We start from the raw sequence: 24,873 nt of genomic DNA, 5'->3' as shown, positions 1-24,873 counted from the left end.
GGAGCTCGTCCCGATCTGGCTGCTTTTTCGAAGGAATCTTTGAGAATGAGATCACCTCGAGGAGGCCATTCCATGCAGTTTGGGCTTGGCACTGTATGGCGCATAGCTCCAATGCAGTGTCACGCTAGGTTTAGAAAGTCTAGGTTTAAAACCTCGGCCCCTATTACATTTTTATATATTTTTTATCCACACCTTTGTTTTGTGCCCTTCCCCCTTTTTTCTCTCCCACATGGCAGCTGTCTCTCATTCTGCCAGTGCATTTCACACTGCATCCATTTAATAAACATCTAGAGCTGTCCTTTGTCTCTCCACTAGTCCTATCGCCATCTCGTCTGGTTTTGAATACCTCTTAATGTCTCTTCACTTCTCTCTTGTTCTCTCCCAGCCCCCAACCTGGCCTTTTAATCTGTTTCATTTCCTGGTGTTTTCTCTCAGTCCTGACGAAGGGTTTCGACCTGAAACGTTGACTGTTTCCCTCTCCACGGATGTTGCCTGGCCTGCTGAGTTTTTCCAGCATTTTCTGTTGTTATTTTAGGTTTAGAAAGTGTTCAGGGGAACCATTGGGCCTTGTGGGCACTTTATAAACCGCAAACAGATTTTTGAGAAGTGGCTGCTTCTGCCCGTGTTCTCAGTACAGTTAAAGATTGTCAGCTGGGATCGCAGCTGTCTCCCATTCTGCCAGCGCATTTCACGCCTAATCTAGAGTCGTCTTTTGTCTCCACTAGTCCTATCACCATCTCGTCTGGTTTTGAATACCTCTTAATGTCTCTTCACTTCTCTTTTCTCTCCCAGCCCCCAGCCTGGCCTTTTAATCTGTTTCACTTCCTGTGCTTTTTCAGTCCTGACGAAGGGCTTTGACCCGAAACGTTGACTCTATTTTCTCTCCATGGATGTTGCCTGGCCTGCTGAGTTTTTCCAGCATTTTCTCTTGTTATTTCGGCAGATTTCTCTACTGGCTGGGAGGATAATACTTGCAGACAGGCAGTATAAATCACCCACTGCTGGCTGCAGATCAATACTCTAGCTACTGATTTCAGTACTAATACAGCTTTAAAAATTCTTGCCGTTATTGCAAACTTGTGGTACACGCTGATCTTACATTGTCAAAAACAATACCTAATACACCAAAGTTTTTAAGTTGCTGTACCGTGGAGATATTGCATTTGCGGCTGGGTTGCAGATCTGCTGTAAAATATTTTCAGCAACTGATCATTTTGTAGCAGATTTATTATAAATGATTTATTAAACAATGTCTCAACCATAAGCAATTACACAAGGTTATTTGAGGATTGGAAATTACGCCAAATATTTGAATGTTCCATAAATCAAAATAAACCTTATTTTTGCAACAGTTTCTGTTTATAGCAACTTGTCCATGTTCTTATATTTTAAATACTTAAAAAAAAGAAATTGTCTTTCAACATTCTTTGCATACAACAATGACTGTATCTGCTAACTCTTATAGTGCACTAAAACAAATTACAATAATCTTCCATACTTGCCAGCACGGTGGCATAGTGGTTAGCACTGTTGCCTCACAGCGCCAGGGACTCGGGTTCGAATCCGGCCTCGGGCGACTGTCTGTGTGGAGTTTGCACATTCTCCCTGTGTTTGCGTGGGTTTCCTCTGGGTGCTCCGGTTTCCTCCCACAGTCCAAAGATGTGCGGGTTAGGTTGATTGGCAATGATGAATTGACCCTTAGTGTTAGGGGGATTAAATACGTGGGGTTACGGGGATAGGGTGGGATATGTGTCGGTGCAGGCTCGATGGGCCGAAATGGCCTCTATCTGCATTGTGGGGTTTCTGTGATTTCTGTGACTTACTGAAGAAGCATTATGCAGTGTTCATATTCTGCCAACTGGGAACCTGTGACATCACTTCCTTCACTGCTAAACCCGTTCACTTTAAATGTAAACACAGCATTCCCAAAGTTGGAAAAAAGCAAACATGAACATTTAATGATGTGTCCTATTCCTGTGTAGTTGTGAAGATGATTGTGACAATCATAAAAAGCTGCAGAACTGTAAGATTTAGTTTGTTGCTGTAGTCTGTGAATGCTAAAGATGGATCTATTGCATTATTCTGTTTTCATTTCAATTCAAAAATGCTACTGCAATCCTTAAAAGGTTGATGTTGCTACTTGTGTCAGGAGGAATTTCTCTTCCATTGACGAGGTTGCTCATTGTGTTACAGTACATTGTTGACTTCCCTCAGGTATGCGAGGTTCCACTCCACTAGATGTTGCAGCTGCTTCGTGCATTGACAACAATGAACTTGCCTTGGCTCTGCAGGAACCGGATCTGGAAAAGGTAATAAAGCTGTAATGTTTCCATGTATTTGCAACAGTTAGTTATTAAACCGGGGCAGCACTTAAGTTGCAGAAAGAAATGAAAGAGTGCACTGTTGTGTTCCACGTGGGTTTGGAGAATGATCTATTACATTAAATATTTTATTCCATTTTGCTTTGAAGGGGTAGAAAAAGCTGCTTCTTTATATTGCAGCGTCCTCGACATATTGTAGAAATAGGAACAAGGTGGTATCGCCCTCCACTGAGAAAATATCAAAGACTACTATGACCCTTCCCCAAAATGTTACAACATCAATGCCATCTTGACATTGGCATGATGTTTCCAGGGCCAAAGGGAACATGCTGACTCCGAAGATTAGAAAATATCCCTGTGCCTGCCACTTGCTGCCCATTTTATTAATTTATTGCTTTTCTTCAAGAAACAACTAAGTTCCTTTTTGAAATGTCTGGCCAGCCACATGGCATTAAGCAAAATGGATCAAGGATTCGGGTTCACTGTGAAATGAGGCAGCTAGAGAGAGACAGTTCATACAGTGAGGAATTTGTAAGCTTAATTTTCTGACTCGGCAATGATCGGAATGATCAGAAGAATTCTTGAATTGTGCATTGAATTTCCAATATATTCTCCTGGCTGGCATAAACACATCAGGAGGGTAAAGCTGTAAAGTTATCCTTCATATATACGCAGGCAATAAAACGCTAAGTTGCATTGAATTAGAAAAGGAACTGAGGATCAGGCAGGGACCGATCTTTGTAAGAGTTGAAGTGCAGGAAACTTTCTGGTATCCGGCACGGACGGGACCGACGTGGTGCCGGTTCATCAAAAATTCCGGATAACCGAACGCTATAGTAAAAGATACGGAGCTGAGAGCTCCATATAAAGCAACAAACCCTGTTGCTTAGCAACAGCTTCAGAACAACGTCCACAAGTTGCAAGCGTCTCTGTAGCTTAGCAACAGCTGCAGCCACACCCTTGCCTTCCTCCATTTGTTGCTGTGCAAGTAATAAAAGTTACCTGAACCGACTCCTGAATTTTGCCGGTTAACCGACATTTCCGGTTATTTAGGGGCCGGTTAATCGAAAGTTTCCTGTGCAGACAAAGAATGGAATCTACCATAGCTAAAGAAAGGTACACCTAAAGGAAATAGATCAGTCCTTCATTCAGCAAAGTGGATGAACGTGGGTTTGGGTAAAAGTAACGTGCAAAATAGGGGAATGGGTCCTAAAAGGTGATCTGGAATGTGATGGATGGGTTGACAGTTTATTCTGACCTTTGCATTCTTTAAATTGCATTCTGTGCATATTTAATTCACGAATGCTTTGAATGGCAGCCTGCAGCTTTAACATAGTCATTTTAAAGATTATTCTCTGTTGAACTTTACCATTTATTTCCAATTTTAGGTGGTGACATACCTGGCAGGGTGTGGACTACAGAGCTGCCCTATGCTTCTGGCAAAAGGATATCCAGACATTGGGTGGAACCCTGTTGGAGGAGAGCGTTACCTCAACTTTCTGCGGTTTGCTGTATTTGTTAATGGTGAATAGATCAGTTTAGCAACCATCAGTAAAGGATGAATAATTGTATTTTATACTATCTTTGTGGAGTCGGGATTCATATTGTACACTAAATATTCCACACTAAATATTTGGCACTAGTACGGATAATATAGATATCATGTGGGAGCCATCAACATACAGCAGTAGTCACATGCCCTGTACAGTGGAAAATATGCATAACTGTTGCTGATTATATAACAGATCCGATCTAAACAACTCATTGATGCTTCAGATTGCCCTGCTCTCAAATATTCCTTCCCTTAGCACAGTAGTCATACAGCTTACATATCTTACAGTATAGATGGACAGGAATTGACAAACAGACATACACAATATATGCAACATTATATATGTGGGAATAGTGAGCTCTTACCTGCTGTGTAATGAATATGATTCTGACTTCCTGAAATATTGCGTGCTACAAAAAATGCCATTTCCACCATACCCGTTGCTCATTGGCCATTCCTGTTTCCCAATACCGCGAATTCCTGGAAATCTGGATAGTGATTATGCCCTTATTTTGAACATCATCTGCAAAACACCTCGAGCAGGAATGTTATCAGATGAGCGCATTAACTGCTCATAGCAAGTTGCTCGGGAACGATAGCATAGCGGTTATGTTACTGGACTAGTAATCCAGTGGCCTGGACTAATGAACCGGAGACGTGAGTTCAAATCCCACCACGGCAGCTTGGAGAATTTAAATTCAGTTAATTAAATAAATCTGGAATAAAAAGCTAGCATCAGTAATAGTGACCATGAAACTACCGGATTGTTGTAAAAACCCATCTGGTTCACTAATGTCGTTTACTGCTGTGAAACGCCTTGGGATGTTTTATTACGTTAAAGGTGCTATATAAATACAAGTTGTTGTTGTTGATGTTGTGGAAGGAAATCTGCCATCCTTACCCGGTCTGGCCTATATGTAACTCCAGACCCACAGCAATGTGGTTGACTCTTAACTGCCCTCTGGAAATTGCCTCGCAAGCCACTCAGTTGTAACAAACCGCTACAAGAAACAATAATAAGAATAAAACCAGACGGACCACCCGGCACCTCGGCACCGGCTTTGGACACGACAACGGCACACCCAGCACTATGGGAGTACCTTCACCACACGGACTGCAGCGGTTCGAGAAGGTGGCTCACCACCACCTTCTCCAGGGCAATTAGGGATGGGCAATAAATGCTGGCCTTGCCAGCGACGCCCACATCTTGGAACGGAAAAAAAAAATCTATTTTAATGGAAGTATTAACCCATTTAAAATGAGCGGGTTAATGCTTTTGTTAAAGTAGTAGAGAAAGGAATTTGTTCATATGGTAACATCCTTGACAGTAATTTCTACCCTTCTATTACCTACTGAGGTGGAAAATGTACTTGTGGATAGTGGCAGGTTTCTGCCATCAGAGACTTTCAGTGAAGTAGAAAACAGGAACTGCAGGATTTTAATTTACTCCAAAAAGTTCATGAGCATTTTCACTCTTGGTTCCTGTTGGTATGACCTCCATAAGCCAGATCCAGAAACCAGGTGATATTTTCCACCACAAGAAATTCCATTCAGTTACCACTGACTTCACAATTAGTAAAGGAATTAAAATATTTCATAATACATGAAGAAACCAGGCTTTACAATATGTGACCACCAACAGGTTATGAACCATTTCTCACTTATGACGGGGACCGTATAACCACTCCAAGCTGTTTACAAATATTGATCACGTTCGTATCAAAAACTTTTTCCTGCTTTTTCTACCCGTTCCACGGACAGTTGCTTTCCAATATCTCACCTTAGTGGACAATCGTAATGCATGAGATTGGACCGTGCTTAGTGGCAAGATGCAGCAACATGGAGGGCCTAATATCTGAGCTTCATCCTGTTCACATGCACACACTCAGCAGGAGTCATTACGCGACAATCAGATGTGGGAACTCTAACCTAGAGGTGCTTGGCTCAGTTGCAGCACCCCTACCGCTATCCTGGCTGACAACAATTAACTCCGCACAGACGAGGGACTGAACCTAGGGCCTACCTGGCCTGTATGTCTTAGATGCTCACTGCTGAGCAATCAGGAGAACTACTAAAAGCATGAGCAAATTTTAACATTGTCATTTCCACTGCAGCTAAACCTATATGACAGATTCTCTCTTTCCTCCTTTGGACACTTATTTCCCTGAGATATACCTTTTAAATAAAAAAAAAATATATTCCTTAGATGTGATCTCAAAAATCAAGCCCAGGCCTTGTGAAATTTGTCCAACCCAGTTAACGCTCAAGAATTTTCACTCATTTACTGCCAACTGCACAATTAGATCTCTTCATACAAAACAGATTTTTTTTTTTTAAGTAAATTAATTAAAGTATTACAGAAGCATCATCAAATACAGAAAAGTTGCTGGAAAATATGTGACTACAAATAATGAAAAATATTTCATGACTGAAAAGGAAATCGATGCCGTAGTGGACTGCAGCCACTAGATGTTCTTAATGCACTTACTTACAACTTTGTATTCAAAGGTTTTGCATTCCTGAGTGTGGCAAGTACGTTGACACCTCAATAAAAACAGAAAATGCTGGACATGCTCAGCATGCCAGGCAGCATCTGTGGAGAGAGAAACAGAGTTAACGTTTCAGGTCAATGACCTTTTCGTCAGAACTGATGATGATGGTGCAAGGCAAAAGGAGATGGTAATGGGACATGTAAAGAAACACCATCATCATCTCTTTTGCCATTCAATCTCTCCCGCCTTCCACCCTATCACAGACCTTCCCTTTTGTTCTTTCCTCCCCTCCCCCCTTTCCCTGCCCCTGCACTTGCTTAAAACCTGTTACATCTCGAACTTTTTCCAGTTCTGATGAAAGGTCATCGACCTGAAACGTTAACTCTGTTTCTCTTTCCACAGATGCTGCCTGACCCGCTGAGCATTTCCAGCATTTTCCGTTTTTATTTCAGATTTCCAGCGTCCGCAGTATCTTTAGTTGACGCTTTCTTGTTTGTCGCTTCTCACCCTCCTGCCTGTGGGGTGTTTTGTGTGATTGCAGGTGAAAGTGTTGAAGAAAATGCCAATGTTGTTGTGCGCTTGTTGATTCGTCGTCCCGAGTGCTTTGGGCCAGCCCTACGGGGTGAAGGTGGTAGTGGTTTACTAGGGGCCATTGAAGATGCCATCAAGATTTCTGAGGACCCTGCCCGTGATGGACCAACGGTCAAGAAAGACCGTAGACGAGAATTGTAAGGAAATACGTTACCTTCAACCAGTAAAAAGTATAATGGGCCTGAAATTATAAGTTTTGCATTGACAGATCGTTCGTATCCGTTGCAAAAATACTTTAGCTGGCGCACAGTATTTGCCCAACTTCTACCCAGCAAATGCTCACGAAATGCTTATGCCTTTTACCAGCATAAGGGTTCAAATAAATGCTAAAATAAAAAATTTTAAATGATTAAAACATACAGATGCATTTAAAATTACAGGAAACTTTCTGGTATCCGGCACTGACGGGACCGAGCTGGTGCCGGTCGATCAACACTGCCGGAGAAACCAGCGCTAATGTTAAAACATACAGAGCTTCTGAGCTCCGTATCTAGCAACAAACCCTGTTGCTTAGCAACAGCTTCAAAACAGTCAGTGCAGCTTGCAAGCGTCTCTGTAGCTAAGCAACAGCTTCAGCTAGACGCTTGCAGAGCCAGGAATGGAGGGAAAAAAAGCAACGAAAAGTTTAAAAAAAAGTTATCTGAACCGACTCCTGAATTTTGCCAGTGGATAGAGCATTCCGGAGATGTAACCTCCGCTTAATCGAAAGTTTCCTGTAGTTTCGGTAAATTTTGGCCCATTTTTTTTAAAATGTTAAAATTTATTTTTCAAAATATGACATTTTTATTTTAAAGGCTTAATTAAAGGGTCTGTTAATTAATTTGAACATGGGAACATTTATTTTTACTTAAGTGGTGTGACTTCTTATTTATTTGGGGATTGCTGATTTGCTTACGGAGATTCCGTACGTAAATGGAACCCCCGTAAGCATCATAGCAAACCCCCTTTTGAAGTGGAGGACCTGGCCCATGTGATCCCAGGGACGCTTGCGACCCGCCTGCGCCCTGGGATCCGCGGGCCTTTACGCAGGCGTGCGCCTGCAGGCCCGAGAAGGGAACTCCCCATAGCTGTGGAGTCGGGCGGTAAGTATGGAAATTTTTGCAGGTCGGAGGCATACTCCTGAGGTACGCCTCCAACTGCAAATTCAGGGCCAATATCTTTTCTGTCTCTTATAAGGCTCCCAGGCCTGAAAATCTACTTGTTTGACCAAAAAAGTGGGAACCTACTTTCTAGCCGTTCTGCCACAGGCTCTCCAAACTGAGGGGGCCACTGGCACAAAGCCCACTGTCATCTTCCTTGATCCCCTCCCTCCCCCCCACCCCTGTATCTCTGACTAAGCAATCCACAGGATAATGCGTTGGGTGGGCCAGAAATGGCCCCTCCTGCCTCATTCAGATAAGTATATTGGGAGTTGGGGCTACACCTAATCTGCCTCGCCCCTCGGGGAAGTGCAAGAAATACTGGACAACGTGAAGGGGGCAGAGATCCATTTCAGATACAGGAAATCCCTGGAGTCAAAGTCAGGAAATCAATCCATATAAACTTTCAGGATTATGAGAAAAAAAATACTTATAACATGAACTTATACAGCATCTTATCATGTTGACATTTTTTAAATGCTTCATACAATAAATTATTCTGGGAAGTACTGGCAGATCCCTTTATCTGGTGATAAAGCAAATAACTGCAGTTTAAATATCTGAGTACTTTGCTGTTGCTATGGTTACAGTCATTGATTAGCTGGTCGTAAGGTTAATGATGCACCACCATCATGTGGCAAAGATGAAGCTATTCAAGTTTGAAAACTTTTGAGGCACAGAGCCGGCAGTGGTTCAAGGGGTTGTGCAGATACAGCGTTGTCAAAATGAGAAATGGCATGTTCCGTTCCCACTGTATGACTACCCATGTTACTAAGCTGTGGCTCAGCACACCTGATCAGCGGGAGAGCAAGCTCTAAAGGATCGATGATCTGATTGAAGCCCCTATCCACTCAGTCTCCCAGTCTGCCCAAGGCAGAGGAGATGGTTGAGCCCCGAGCCTTCACGGCCCCAGTATAAACATTATCGAGAGATGCGCGGACGACACCCAGCTCTACTTCACCATCACCTCTCGACCCCATCCACTGTCTCTAAATTGTCAGACTGCTTGTCCGACATCCAGAATTAATCCGTTTGTGTGCGTGCATGTGGTATATAGCATTGATTGTAGACATGATTGGGAGTGAAATTGGTGTTGGACAGGAGTGCAGAATGGGCGATAGCGTGATTTGCTATCGCCCGTTTTACTCTACCGCCCGAGTCCAATTCTACCCCCATTGTATTCACCACACCCTGCTATTTGATGTCATCGGTCAACAAAATAGAAGCTATTGCCAGCTGACCATCATAAAACACAGTTTGTCCCAGGTGGACGGTCAGTCTAAGGGTAAAACAATCCAGCAAAAGATGCTAATAATGTCTGTCCTAACTGAATCGTGGGGACCAATATGGCTGTAGAATCAGTTCTGTAAATCCTATAGGTGAGTAAAATCAAACTCAAGTGCAACTAACTATTGTACTGTGAACCATAATTTGCTTTTCACCCTTTGTAGGTTTAGTGAAGAGGCCCATGAAGAAAATCGTGTCCACCTGGGTAATGCCATCATGTCTTTCTACTCCACACTGATTGACCTGTTGGGCCGATGTGCTCCAGAGGTGCATGTAAGTGATTGCCTAATGGTGATAAACCAACTACTGGTTCCTGAGTGTGTTGTGATAGTTATCCCAGTTTTATATTCTAAATCTGTTTTTATAAAAGTTTTGCAAACATCTGTCACACTTCAAAGTGTGTAAAGTTTTTTTGAAAACAGAAAAAAATAACTTGGTTCTGTTTTAGGTCAATTACATGTAAATTACTTGGCTGGGTGAAGTTAATCTGAAGCTAGAAATTAAGGTCTGGATTTCCCATTTAAATAAATTGCCTATTTTCAGGTCCAGCAAGCAAAAGGGGGTGGAGAAGCCCTATGCCAAAACTCCCCCCCAAAATGGCCACTGAGATTTCCCTCCTGGGACTCTGTTTTGACTCTGATACATCTGCTGTTAGCACGCTTTGCTGCATTTAGATGAAGCGGGAGGTATGGCCAAGCATCCCCTGGGATCTCCCTGTGCTTCTGCTCACTTTACATCGGCGGTGATTTTCGGGGATGGTAAGATGATGCTACTGAGCCTGCATGGTAGCCCACAGGTGGAACAAGATCAGGAAGTTGAAATCCAATACAGGAGTGTGATTGTGCAACATTGCTTTGGCTGGGGGGTCACTTCCATTACATTGTTTCTGAGCATTTATAAGCACTTTGTGAGGCTTGCTGAGAATTTATAGGGAGCTCACATGAAATATTAGATTTCCCTTTGAGCATTCCATTGTTGGGTGGAAATGAAAATTGGGCGTTTTCTATTAAGTGGCAGATGATCCTCAATGCCAAGTGGCACATTGAAAATTTATCCCAGGTTTTCATTCTGAGGCAGGCAAACCTAGCACAGTTGATTGGAGGAGAAGGAGTGTTCTTTGGAAATATGAGCCATGGAGTGGAACCATGGTTGTTAGCACCTCTACACAATCCTTGTACTTCCATCAGTGGAGAAATCTAACAAGGCACATTGGTGAAGCAAGGTCTCTACTTATTAGATAACTGGGGAGGCTTGGCTTGATTGAGAAGGGTGGGACTGGAATCACAGGTAGGGAAAACTTTAAAATGTGCCCAGAGAAGATCAACATTGTCACAATGCACAATATTGGCATGGATGTAGACCTCACCATAGACAATTGAGGAGCCACAGTAGACCAGGAAATACAATGGTGCTCAGCAGCCAGCAGCAGGAGGCTAACTAGCCTGGGCCACCAGACAGATGCTTGAGGGTCACATTGTCTGATCGTTCAATGAGCTCTGTATTCTACATTGGCTCCAGAGTTGAGACCACTTGCGTAAAAATTATAGGCCCATATGCATCAGCAATATCCACTAGGAAATGGGTCAAATAAGGTCTTTATCCCCAGACAACTCGGGAGAGGCAGTCAGCATCCTGGACCTCTGCTCAGTACCTCCTGGGCTCTTATTGCCCTCATTGCTATGCTCCTTCATCACTAATGCTGTCTCATTTCTTATCCACATCAACATTTAATTATCACAGAATGCTGGTACTGCATACAAGTTTGGGTGATGGTCCCTCATGCCTTGTTGCTTGGTACACCTTGAAGACCATTTGTTGTACCTTGCTCTGTGCAGAGTAGAGTGGGTCAGTGAGTACGTAACCACACTTGGCCATTAGGGTAGTATATCGTCACCAACGTTCCCGCTAAGCTGTGCAGTCGCGGAGCGGTCTAGAGGTCCTGCGCAGGCCGCACACCGCCTTTTACATGGGAGAAACCACACGTGCAAAAATTTGACTGGGCCGCGCAGCCAGTTAAAGTGACCACGCACGAAAAAACAATTTGGAGTGACAATCAATGTTCCTTCTAAGTTTTTTGTGTGTATATTTTAAACAACTCATGACTTTTCTTAAAACCCATATATATCCTCCGCTATCACTATTTGTGCACTTTCCTAAGTTGTGTATCTTCACACATCTCTTGTTGGGAACCTTACTTTAACTCCAAAAATGACCTGCCATTTCTCCTTTAAACAGTCGGGGCTCAATTAGTAAATCTTGCAATTGGACCATCTCACTAAATTATAAGGCAAATCATAGCTGTAAGAGCAAACTTTAATATTCATATTGGTTAAGTCACTTGTTGGCTCCTTGAGAGGTATTAAAGGATTACAGGTGCATAACTTTTCCTTCTGGCTAACAAAATAGTATCAAACATTGTTCATTAGAAAACCTCGCGTTCCAGCATAATGTTAATACAGGTAGGTTGTAAATAAGGATTTTTCAATGAATGAGTAAAATATGGCACTTGGTACTAACAAATAACATTGATTTAATACATGCTGCTCCATGCCTGTGCAGCGTTTGCCTTATACTGAAATCCAGCTTATAAGATAACTTAGTTCTGTCGCTTAATTTCTCTTTTTGCAACAGCTGATCCAAGCTGGAAAAGGTGAAGCATTGAGAATCCGAGCAATCCTGCGATCCTTGGTTCCCATTGAAGACTTGGTTGGTGTTATAAGTCTGCCAGTGCAGATACCTTCCTTTGGAAAAGGTAACATTAAACTGACAGTGCCGGTGCTATCAGAAACCTTGACTTTGACCTGGATTGCATGTTCAAATCATTAGTTGTGGCACATATTTAATATGTGCTAGATACGTTGGTACCACTTAAACAACTGCTGTGCTTAAGACCGAATTCTGACTTGATAATTACTTTATACTGTGTCAGCTATGGCTCAGTGGGCAGCACACTCACCTCTGAATCAGAAGGTTGTGGGTTCAAGTCCCACTCCAGGGACTTGAGCACGTAAAGCTAGGCTGACACTCCCAGTGCAGTACTGAGGGAGCTCTGCACTGTCGGAGGTGCCGTCTTTCGGATGAGATGTTAAACCGAGGCCCCCGTCTGCTCTCTCAGGTGGACATAAAAGACCCCATGGCACTATTTCGAAGAAGAGCAGGGTCCTGGCCAATATTTATTCCTTAATCAATATAACGAACAGATTATCTGGTCGTTATCACATTGTTTGTGGGAGCTTGCTGTGCGCAAATTGGCTGCCGCATTTCCCACATTACAACAGTGACTACACTCCAAAAAAGTACTTAATTGGCTTTAAAGCGCTCTGAGACGTCCAGTCGTGAAAGGCGCTATAGAAATGTAATTCTTTCTTTCTTTCGACAACTAGAGTATGATTGAATGACAAGGCAACATTCATTAAAAAAAATGCCTTTATGCAACAGAGAATAATATATTGTAGCATCAACTGCCCTGTTGTTTGATTTAATATTCTTACATATTTTCACTCTTTTTGTGTAGGAAGGATTCGATATACTGTTGAGAAATTGTTGTCCTCATGCCTGGGCATCAATGAGTTTCATATACCCTGGCACGAAACAAAAGTTAAATCACATTATGAAATAAAGAATAGATTTGCCTTCCAAAGCTAGGCTTTATTAACTTTAAAATCAGCAGCATATCTTTCCACATCCAGTCCCAACTAAGCTAGAAAAGGACTGAATTTAAGGTAGCCACAACACATCATGTGATCATCAACTACCAATGAGATTACAACACATCCCAAGGCAGTTAACAAACAACGAATCACAATACTTTTACTAATCAAGGAATAATCACCACATTCACCCCTCCTTTTTAAAATATACTCCAACCTAATAACTTTTACAATTTACAATTAATTATTTACAACTAAACTATGCACGAGAATAAAACTATTTACATAACACAATACTAAATGAACAACAAATAATAACATTACGCATAAGTATTAAGTATCTCTCAACTAAAACAATATACTATAATATTTCAACAATTTTTAAAACATTACTATCAATTTAAAAAGTCCATTTTCAATCGGTCGACCGGATATCTTGTTCGTGTCGACCTTCTTAACCTTGGTGAAATTCCTTGCCCTCCCACGCCAAAAGGCACAGAAGTATCTTCAACAGGAAGGCTATCCATATCCCGATTCTCAACGGTTTCCGGATTAGAAATCCCATCAGAAGATGAACTAGGACGGTCATAAACATCTATCAAAGGCTGACTAATAGAAGTATGATTATCTGCAATCGGATTGGAAATATTCGTAGTATCTGTAACAGCATCCACATTATCTGAATCATGACCATTATTAATATTCTCAGAAGAGGGCTGGCCCCCACAAGGAGCCAAGTCTTTAATTGAAACAGTACTTTCTTTCCCATCTTGGAATCGAATATGAGCATATTGGGAATTTGCCTCCAACAGCTCCACCTCCTCCACCAAGGGGTCATATTTTGACAATCTAACATGACGTCGAAGCAACACAGGTCCCTGCATAGTAAGCCATGAAGGTACCGAATATCCCGTAGTAGATCTCCGCGGATAGTTAAAGAGCCTTTCATGGGGGGTCACATTAATAGCCGTTGAAAGCAATGATCTAATGGAATGCAGGGCGTCAGGCAGCACCATTTCCCACTGTGTATTCTTAAGGTTCCGGGATGTCAACACCAACATAACTGCCTTCCAGATCACCCCATTGTATCGTTCACACTGTCCATTACCCTGGGGATTATACGGGGTAGTTCTAGTAGAAATTCCCCGACTCTGAAGGTATTCCTTCAACTGGGAAGACATAAAAGAACTTCCCTGATCCGAATGGATATACGCAGGCATCCCAAAGATGACAAAAAGTTGAGTCAAACATTTAATAACTGTAGCAGCTGTTACATCTGCACAAGGAAAAGCAAAAGGGAACCTTGAAAACTCGTCCACAACAGTAAATATATATCGGTTTTGAGTAGTTGAAGGAAGAGGTCCCTTAAAATCAACGCTCAAACGTTCAAAAGGAGAAGTAGCCTTTATAAGATGAGCTCGTTGAGGCTTAAAGAAATTCGGTTTACACCGAGCGCAGATAGAACATGAAGTCATCCACTTGACGTCTTCAACTGAAAAAGACAAGTTCTTACTGCGTACAAAGTGTATCATCCTCGTAACCCCAGGATGACATAAGGCATTGTGAAGATTAATAAGCGTATCTCCGTGAATCACAGAACAATAAGCCCTCGACAGTGCATCAGCATTATCCTTCCCCGGACGATAAACTATGTCAAAATGGTAACATGCCAACTCAATCCTCCATCTCATTATTTTATCATTTTTAATCTTTCCAAAATGTTTAACATCAAACATAAAGGACACAGATTTTTGATCAGTTACCAACGTGAAATGTCGCCCCGATAAATAATGTCTCCATTTACGCAATGCTTCTACTATTGCGTATGTCTCTTTTTCTATTGAGGAATGTCTTTTTTCACTATTATTCAAAGTACGTGAGAAAAAGGCCACAGGTCTTCCATTTTGGTTCAAAGTAGCCCCAATTGCAAAATCCGAAGCATCCGTCTCAATCACAAAGGGAACCTGCTCATCAATGGAATGCACAACTGCTCCTAAAATATCCTTTTTAAAATTCTCAAAACATGTCCTGGCCTCCCATGATAGAGGATATGTCGTAACCCGAATAAGAGGCCGGATCTTCTGTGAAAAATTTGCAATCCAATTAGAATAATAAGAAAACAGTCCAACAACTCGTTGCAAAGCCTTAGAATTAGTGGGACAAGGTAAATCGATCAATGGTTGCAGACGTTCTGGATCTGGTTTAATCTTATTTCCCGAAATAATATACCCCAATAGATTTACCTCAGTAGTCGAAAAGATACATTGCTCTTTGTTAAAAGTTAAACCAACTTTTTCCGCAGCTTGAAGGAATCTTTTTAAATTAGAATCATGCTCCACCCTTGATTTGCGCCACACTGTGATGTCATCTAAGTATGAAAAGGTGTCAGAGAGGGAGTTATCACTTATAAAAGCATCCATTGCCCGTTGAAAACAAGCAACACCATTAGTAACACCAAATGGTATTCGGCAAAACTGATACAGCTTTCCACCAGCCTCAAAGGCCGTATATGTTTGATCCTTCTTAACAATAGGAATCTGATGATAAGCACTCTAAGTCAATAGTGCTAAAAAACTTTATACGGAGATACTTTATTGATAAGCTCATCAATCTTAGGCAAAGGGTACGCGTCTAATTGAGTATACCTATTAATAGTTTGGGAATAGTCTATCACCATTCGTTTCTTGTGTCTCATTAGTCGTGACAACTACCTGTGCTCGCCAAGGCGAACAACTAGGTTCAATGATTCCTTCCAATAAGAGACGTTGAACTTCAGAATTAATAAATTCTCTATCCTGACTACTATATCTTCTTGACTTGGTAGCAATTGGCTTATAATCCGACATCAAATTGGAAAAAAGTGATAATGGAGGAATAGATAAAGAGGTTAATCCACAAATAGATAAAGGTGGCTTAGTCCCTCCAAATGAAAGACTAAGCGACTCGTGTAACTGAAGCACATCATGTCCAATCAAAATATCCGCACAGAGATTAGGCAAAACAGATAGGTGTATATCAGTATACGTATTACCTAGAAGAACCATTTTCACAAAGCAACAACCAGCTATTTGTGAAGTAAGGGTCGTCTGAGCCATACACACCTGATATGTAACAGGCGAAATTTTCAAATGCTTCTCCTTCGCAAACTGAAGACTTATAAAACTCTCAGTACTGCCCGTATCTATAAGGGCCTTCACTTCCAACCCATTAACTTGAGCCGTAACTATAACTTTGTTTAGGCCATGAGCAAATGCAGCAGAAATTGATGCATTAACGCCCTATCTAAAGGCTGAATAGTCACAGAAGAGGTAGTGGAGGAAGACCCTCCCACACCAGGAGAAGGGAAGGTAATTGAACCTGATGATTTGCACACACGTGCATAATGACCTCTCTTGCCGCATTTACTACACACAGCCTCCCGAGCAGGACACTTCAGACGAGGGTGCCGGATATTCCCACAAAAATAACACTTCTGAATCCTAGAGGCAACGGCCGCCGAAGTAGAAACTGTTTCAAAATCTAGTAAACCACTCCCATTAAGTCCACATAATTCCTTTTCATCCGAAACTGCTGAAACCATAGTCGCAGACCGATTAAAAAGAGCATAAGAATCCGAACTTCTCTGAGCCACATCCAATGTAGAAGCTTGCTCAAAAGCACTTTTAAGATCCAGAGTCTTATTTTCTAACAACCGCTGACGAATTGATCTAGACAGTAATCCATTAATAAAAGCATCCCGTACCGATTCGTCCTTATATTCTTCAGCCGTCACAGCCTTATAATTACAGTCAACACTAAGGCACCGAAGTGCTTGTAAATAAGTATCCAAAGATCCTCCCACCTGCTGCCTACGGGCAGATAGAAGATGACGTGCAAATACCTCATTCTTTGGTTTAACAAAAATCTTTTCCAATGTAGAAATAGCCTCTTCATAAGTTTTACAGTGCAAAATATATTTATATACATCCGGGTCAATGTAGTTGATCAGCATATTCAGCTTATTTAGAGCCTCTTGATCCAACACGCCCAAAAAGTTTTTAAATGTACAATACCAATGTTTCCATTTATCATCCACTCCAGCAGAATTGGGGTCAGCCTTGAATCGTTCTGGTTGAAGATATCGCTCCATTCTAACAAAAAGTTAATAAATTGAAATAAAGAATAGATTTGCCTTCCAAAGCTAGGCTTTATTAACTTTAAAATCAGCAGCATATCTTTCCACATCCAGTCTCAACTAAGCTAGAAAAGGCCTGAATTTAAGGTAGCCACAACACATCATGTGATCATCAACTACCAATGAGATTACAACACATATCCCAAGGCAGTTAACAAACAACGAATCACAATACTTTTACTAATCAAGGAATAATCACCACACATTACTAACCATGAAACATCTTTTATTTAAACCGTACGCTGGTGACACCTTGAGATATCTCTACTGAATCTGTTTAATGTCTGCCATGGGAGATATCCAGTGGAGCAGTGGATGCCAATTAATTTGAACCGTTGATAACTCAACCAATCACATTTCTTGACTTGAGGCCTGATTCCCCACAGAACACTGGCTTGGCTTATAACCTCACATAATTCTAATCCCTCGACCCTATACAGCGACTTTCATCATCCAGAGTTCATATTATTCTGGTCTTCAATAAAAATTATTTGCAACTTAATGCAGAATTACTGACTGTACAACCCTGGTCTGTTAATACGAGCATTATAAATAGCGGCAATGGGATAAAGGATGTTTACGTTCCTAACTACCCCATACTGATCTAAATCAAAATAAAATCTGTTGAAATTACAGCTGCAAAATGATTAAAATTTAACACGTCAAGTTAAAATTGTTAGACCTTAGCTTATAGCTTCTGGTTGCTGTATGGGATGGTAAGCAAAATCTATTCAGCTCTCAGGAAAGACTATTACAATTAGGGCACTCGCCCAGCAGGTTTTATTCATGCTTCTAGCAAAAAGCAGCTTATATTGGCAGATCCATGTCGCCTATAATCATAGCGTGAATGGAGTAGCAGTAAGAATTGCCCTTTCACTGATGGAGTTTGTATCGTAGTTCCATGTGGGCTGTCTATTATGTCCGTGTATGATTGAGACACGGACAGCAGGAGTTGATTTAAACAAGTCTTTACTGAATGGAGTCAATCGGGAAACTGAAACTACAGAGGCTTGCTAGCGCCTTTTAGACAGGGGTGGTCACTGCCGGTACTGCAGTCTGAGACCAGTTATTCCCTTAAAGGTACATACACAACACTGTCCACCTCCGGTTCTGCCCTTTTCTGAAGGGCAGAAAAATACCAAGCTGTCAGACTGCATTTTTCAGGAAAAGCGACGTTACATTTATTTACAAGAAGTAAAGACACACAGAAGCTAACATGAAACAACAGAACAAAAGGCCGTTTTAAATGTAGGCACTGTTTTGCCCTGATGCAAGGTGCTCCAAAATCCTACTTCGCCTTTTTGCACGAAGTCTGAATTTTTACATGTTCTGCTGCTGCAGAGTTCTATCTAACTGCCGTGATGTGGATATAAATGATGGAAGTATGTGAACTGAAGAAATGGACAACGGCCTACAGAGTGTACTCTGGTTGGAAAGGTCTCTGAGCACAAAGCTGTCAGTCACCCATCAAAGGAGACGTTCCACACATGGCCTGTTCCTATGAAGAAGCCCCTAGTTTGTCAACAGTCCAGTAATTATGATAATTATTTCCATCACCCGGATGGATGAGGTTGTGGATTTCAGCCCTCTCGTTGTCTGGAGAGCTGTCTACTAGGTCAGATCTGAAGTGAATCTTGTTGGCATGATACCCACCTAGTGGTTGTGGCAATCATGGAAAACAAGTTCCTTTGCCTCACTGTTCTAAACTTGCATACTTCTTACAAACCTGATATACTAGCCAGACAATCTTAAACTGATTAGGTTTTGGCGCTATGCGATAATATAAACAGAGGCAGACCACCTCCCCTTGAAACTAATTTAACTTGACATAGTATTATGTACATAGTATTAAATTAGCTTAGCTGTAATTTCATATGAAAAAGATATAACGCGAAACTATTTTCTAGTAAGACGGAGAATGGAGCTTAATGTCTGTCGCAGTCTGAATCCTTGGTTTTGATTGCTTGCTTCATTTTATTGTTTCTGATTTCCAGATGGCAACATTGTTGAACCTAAAATGTCAGCCAGTTTTGTTCCGGACCATAAGGCTCCCACAGTGCTGTTCCTGGATCGTGTCTATGGGATAGAAAATCAGGACTTTCTCCTTCATGTACTGGAGGTTGGCTTCTTACCTGACATGAGAGCTGCTGCCACCTTGGATACTGTAAGTAATGTGATTTTAAATACTCTGACAATTCACTCACAATTTTACTCGAGTGCAATCTGCAGTTGCGGTCGAATATTTTGTCATTACAGCTACCGTGTGCAGTTGTGCAAGTTTATATTCACATTGGTACAAGAGTGTATCAGGACTTACAAGATACTAGTACAAATCCACGTGAAAAGTTTATTGTAGATAAATGTGATAGTGGATGGCTTGGTGAAAGTCAGATGGCTAAACAGTACAGACGTCCCTGAAAGTATTTCATAGAACTGTGTAACCAGCAGATTGTTGGATTCTGGAACTGTCGTGATTTCTGAGGCAATCATACTGAGCGCCAACATTTTGAAATGTGCCTTTTAATACGCATCGTTTGCCTTCCTATGTCCCTCATTTAGTTGGGAAGGTAGAATGATCTTGTTCATAAATCGCCACTGGCAACAGTCGGTACCATTTCATGTCAGTGAACAGGAACAAAAGATTATTGCTTAAGATAAAAAATCACGGGATTGGGGGTAATATTCTGGCATGGATAGAGGATTGGCTATCTAACAGAAGGCAGAGAGTTGGGATAAATGGTTCATTCTCAGACTGGCAATCAGTAACTAGTGGTGTTCCGCAGGGGTCAGTGCTGGGTCCCCAACTCTTTACAATCTATATTAACGATTTGGAGGAGGGGACCGAGTGTAACATATCAAAGTTTGCAGATGATACTAAGTTGGGGGGGAAAGTAGTGAGTGAGGAGGACATAAAAAACCTGCAAGGGGACATTGACAGGCTAAGTAAGTGGGCAGAGATTTGGCAGATGAAATACAATACTGGAAAGTGTGAGGTTATGCACTTTGGCAGGAAAAATCGTAGAGCAAGTTATTATCTTAATGGCAAGAAACTGGAAAGTACTGAAGTACAAAGGGATCTGGGGGTCCTGGTGCACGAAACTCAAAAGGTTAGTATGCAGGTGCAGCAAGTGATTAAGAAGGCCAATGGAATGTTGGCGTTCATTGCTAGGGGGATAGAATATAAAAATAGGGAGGTATTGCTTCAGTTGTACAAGGTATTGGTGAGACCGCACCTGGAATACTGCGTACAGTTTTGGTGTCCATACTTAAGAAAGGACATACTTGCTCTCGAGTCAGTACAAAGAAGGTTCACTCGGTTAATCCCGGGGATGAGGGGATGGACATATGAGGAGAGGTTGAGTAGATTGGGACTCTACTCATTGGAGTTCAGAAGAATGAGAGGTGATCTTATTGAAACATATAAGATTGTGAAGGGGTTGGATCGGGTGGATGCGGGGAAGATGTTCCCGATGATGGGTGAAACTAGAACTAGGGGGCATAGTCTTAGAATAAGGGCTGCTCTTTCAAAACTGAGATGAGGAGGAACTACTTCACTCAGAGGGTGGTAGGTCCATGGAATATGCTGCCCCAAAAAGCTGTAGAAGCTACATCATTACATAAATTTAAAACAGAAATAGACAGTTTCCTAGAAGTAAAGGGAATTAAGGGTTACGGGGAGCGGGCAGGAATTTGGACATGAGTCTAGGTTCGGATCGGTCATGGCCCTGTGGGTAGCGGAGCGGGCCCAGGGGCCGTGTAGCCTGATCCTGCTCCTATTTCGTGTGCCTAATTCTGTTAGATTCAGGAGATGGTTCTGTGATAGTGGATTGGCGGTTAGGATCAGATCAGCCATGATCTTATTGAATGGCGGAGCAGGCTCGAGGGGCCGATTGGCCTACTCCTGCTCCTATTTCTTATGTTCTTATGTAACTGGATGGGCATCTCCTTTTGATGCTTCCCAGAGATGTCCCTGCATAATACTTTGTGCTGTAACCTTAGCTACTCCGATAGGCTTAAGGAGCTGGGCCTACTTACTTTAGACTTCCAGGTGATCTGATGGGGGTATATAAAATAATGAAAGAGCTGGATTGCGTGCCTATTGATGGATTATTTTAGTTTGACAGATTTGGGTGAATAGGGGTCATGCATTTAAACTACGCAAGAGTAGGAATAGGCTAGATGTTTGGCAGTTCTTTTGCTGAAGAGCCTCTGGAATGCGTTTCCGGCTTGTGCGGTGAGTGCTGACTCACTGCAAGCCTGCAAAAGGGAGCTGGGTTGGTTCTTGGCCAGGGTCGAGATCACATCATATAAAAGATGAGGGGGGAGAAATTCGGTTGCTTAGCGCCTCCGGGGGGCGCTAACGGGGCACTAGGAACTTAGCGCCCGAGTGTGGCGATTTTAGCGGCACTCGTGAAATTGACCAGTCGTTTTGCGGCGGCGCTAAACACTACCGCCACGATCTCCTGCGCCCACAGATCGTGGCGTCAGTCAAGCGTGCAACGCCCCGGTGGCGCCCCAGACCGGATATTGAGTCACACCCCCTGCCTTAGCGCCTGCCGCTAGGAACGACCGGTAGAGGGGAACGTTTTCAAGTCGGGAGAGGCTGGGGGAGTGTGTGCTGACTTAAAGGCAGGCGCTTCCTGCCTTTTCTTGTCGGCAAAAGTTTTTTGGTTTTAACGCTGTCCTAAGGAATTTTGGTCCTCATCACCACTTTTGAGGTTCCTAAGCGCCGAGCTCTTTCCCTGGGCCTATCCATTAGTGCTTCCAACACAATTGCTTTCGAGGTCTCTCCAGGCCGAGATTCAAGGCTGCAACGAGCAGGGAGCGGCTGGCCAGCAAGGTGGCCCCTCCCCTTTAAGAACTGGACGGCGCCAGTCTGTCTGGCTTCCATGGTAACGGACATCGCCTGAGCTTCGGTAGCGTTCTGAGGTAGCGCCTCGCTCACTGATGTTAGCGCCTTGAGAGGTGTGTTGCGCCCGATTTAGCGCTCAAATCACCTCCAGGGGCGATAGAGGCAAATTTTGCCGTCGGAGGCGATAATTAGCGCCAGGCGCTAAACTTTGCGCCCGGCCGATATTAGCGCCCCAAAATGGGAGATACCCAATTTTTCCCCCAAGTAGTTTAACAATTTACACATGCATAGTCAATGTGACCTCCTGGACTGGTTTACATTGCCTGAGAGGTCAAAGAGGAATTTTCCAGCTTTTTTGCTTCTCTTTTTGGCCCTAGGTTTTTCCGGGGGCTTTTTACTTGCCTCTCCCAGGCGATTCCATGGTGCTTGTGGGTAGGAAGTGTCTAAGTATGATGCTCCTGGTCTCATGAGTATGGGACAGGCTTGATGGACCAACTGGATCTTTTCCTGCCCGTCATTTTCCTATGTTTGTACGTGGCTCAGTTTAGATTTAGATTGAGATTTGAATTTGGGCTCCGAGTGTTGTTCTGTGTTAATCGGCCAACCAGCTTGTTAAGGGTCAACAAAATCAACAACAACTTGCATTTATATAGTGCCTTTAATGTAATAAAATATCCCAAGGGTTAGCAAACAAAATTTGAGTCTGCTGTATACAGAGTGGAGTTTGATTATTGTACAATATGTGTGACTTGCTTCTCCAACTGCCTTCCCAGGTTGCTTTCAGTACCACTGAGATGGCTCTGGCTTTGAACCGCTACCTCTGTACTGCCGTGCTTCCTCTGATAACTAAGTATGCACCACTGTTTGCTGGAACAGAGCATCGAGCCATTATGATTGATTCCATGCTGCACACCATTTACCGGTTGTCCAGGGGCCGCTCACTCACTAAGGCGCAGAGGGATGTTATTGAAGAGGGTCTCGTGGCATTGTGCAGGTGAGCATGTTGTTGTAAAATGCAATATAAAAATAATAGGGGGTAGAGTTTCCACTTTGGGCACAATCGGCGATCCGGGTGCAAATTGCACTAGTTTTAAGTTTTTTTCCCCTCAAGTTTCTGCTCAAACTCATTCGCATATCGCAGAACGTAAAATTAGGCAGCATTTTAAAATACAGTTTAAAAAAAAAAAAAAATGTGCTTTAAAATATTCCTTGATATATTTAAGAGTGGTAACCTGGTACAGATTGATTGATTAATACAGCTGGGAGTGGGTTTATCATTAAAATAATAAGTATTTTTAATTACTGGCTACTCCCACTCGCCATCTGTGAGTAACCCGATTTTAAATAACTGAAAATGACTTTAAATAAAATGCAGAACCATTTGCTAGTTTCATTGGTGTACACTAGTCAGTTTCTTAATAAATTTAAAAAAAAATTATATTCAGAAGTTTTAAAATGCCTTTGTGTCCTTGCACCCAAAAGAACCAACTTAATTTTTCAAGCCTCCTCGAAGGCTCGCAAATCGGCGCAATTAGCAGAATCTCCCAATGGTGATTAATTCGATCTGTGGGCGTGGCCTGCTCCTAGCGCAATGTTTTTAAACTAGCGCAAAGATTGCAGGAACTCAATTTGCGCTGGACGTAATTTGTGCTTGAAATTCCCGATCTTTGCGCTGGTTTGGCCGATTTTGCAAACTAGCGGAACCCTCAGGCCAAGTACTTTCAGGTCAAATGGGCAGCACGGTGGCATAGTGGTTAGCACTGTTGCCTCACAGCGCCAGGGACCCGGGTTCGAATCCGGCCTCGGGCGACTGTCTGTGTGGAGTTTGCACATTCTCCCCGTGTTTGCGTGGGTTTTCTCCGGGTGCTCCGGTTTCCTTCCACAGTCCAAAGATGTGCGGGTTAGGTTGATTGGCTATGATAAATTGACCCTTAGTGTTAGGGGGATTAAATACATGGGGTTACAGGGATAGGGTGGGATATGTGTTGGTGTAGGGGTTACGGGGATCGGGTGGGATATGTGTCAGTGCAGGCTCGATGGGCCGAAATGGCCTCTATCTGCACTGTGGGGTTTCTGTGATTCTGTGAAATAATGAATTTAGCGTGATTCTACAAGTGATGATTCTGATTCATCTTTCAGGTGTTGATAACTAATAAGGAATGGGCACCTTTTCTCTTTACTCGATTCTCAGTCAGAAGGTTGTGGATTCAAGTCCCACTTGAGCACACAAATCCAGGCTGACAATCCAGTGCAGTGCTGAGGGAGTGTCAGAGGTGCCGTCTTTCGGATGAGACATTAAACCCAGGCCACGTTGCCCTCTCAGGTGGATGTAATAGTTCCCATGGCATTATTTCAGAGCAGGGGAGTTCTCCCGGGTGTCCGGGCCAATATTTATCCCTAAACCAACATCACTAAAGCAGATTATCTGGTCATTATCACATTGCTGTTTGTGAGACAGAGTAAACGGAGCTTTACTCTGCATTTAACTGCGTAGTATCTCACCTGGAATTATTTCATGCTGGCAATGGGCAACAAAAGTTGCCAAAATGTGTTTTATTACACAAAATTAACATTTTTCACCTTGATGAGTCCAAATTTACCAAGAATTAATATTATAAACTCATGGATAAACAATTACATATTCAGCAATAAAAGTTCCTGTTGTTTATGATCAGTTGGTAATTGTAACCTAGTATTTAAATACTGAATATGTAGCAAGCAATATAAATACTTGGTAAAGTTTAAGTGCAGCTTACTCTCTTTATGAATTGATAATGTAATGTCAGCTCTTCATATCATGCTCATAGCTTCATTT

At 42.4% G+C, this 24,873-nt stretch overlaps 1 protein-coding gene across 11 annotated transcripts in view; it reads left to right on the top strand.

Moving 5' to 3' along the window:
• Nucleotides 1-24,873, top strand: part of LOC147096861 (ryanodine receptor 1-like) — a 461,451-nt gene that overhangs the window by 220,768 nt on the left and 215,810 nt on the right. For all 11 annotated transcript variants that reach the window (XM_085973559.1, XM_085973551.1, XM_085973560.1 and 8 more), the window contains 7 exons: nt 2,215-2,309; nt 3,710-3,845; nt 6,907-7,093; nt 9,547-9,655; nt 12,014-12,134; nt 19,201-19,370; nt 22,832-23,052. In XM_085973559.1, the coding sequence (XP_085829685.1) occupies nt 2,215-2,309; nt 3,710-3,845; nt 6,907-7,093; nt 9,547-9,655; nt 12,014-12,134; nt 19,201-19,370; nt 22,832-23,052 (1,039 nt within the window). The remainder of the gene's footprint in view (nt 1-2,214; nt 2,310-3,709; nt 3,846-6,906; nt 7,094-9,546; nt 9,656-12,013; nt 12,135-19,200; nt 19,371-22,831; nt 23,053-24,873) is intronic.

The sequence above is a fragment of the Somniosus microcephalus genome, chromosome 34 (assembly GCF_052327205.1).
Source record: "Somniosus microcephalus isolate GS21.2 chromosome 34, FLI_Smic_1.0, whole genome shotgun sequence".
In the NCBI taxonomy this organism is placed as follows: Eukaryota; Metazoa; Chordata; class Chondrichthyes; order Squaliformes; family Somniosidae; genus Somniosus; species Somniosus microcephalus.
This window is presented reverse-complemented; position numbering and strand designations above follow the sequence as displayed.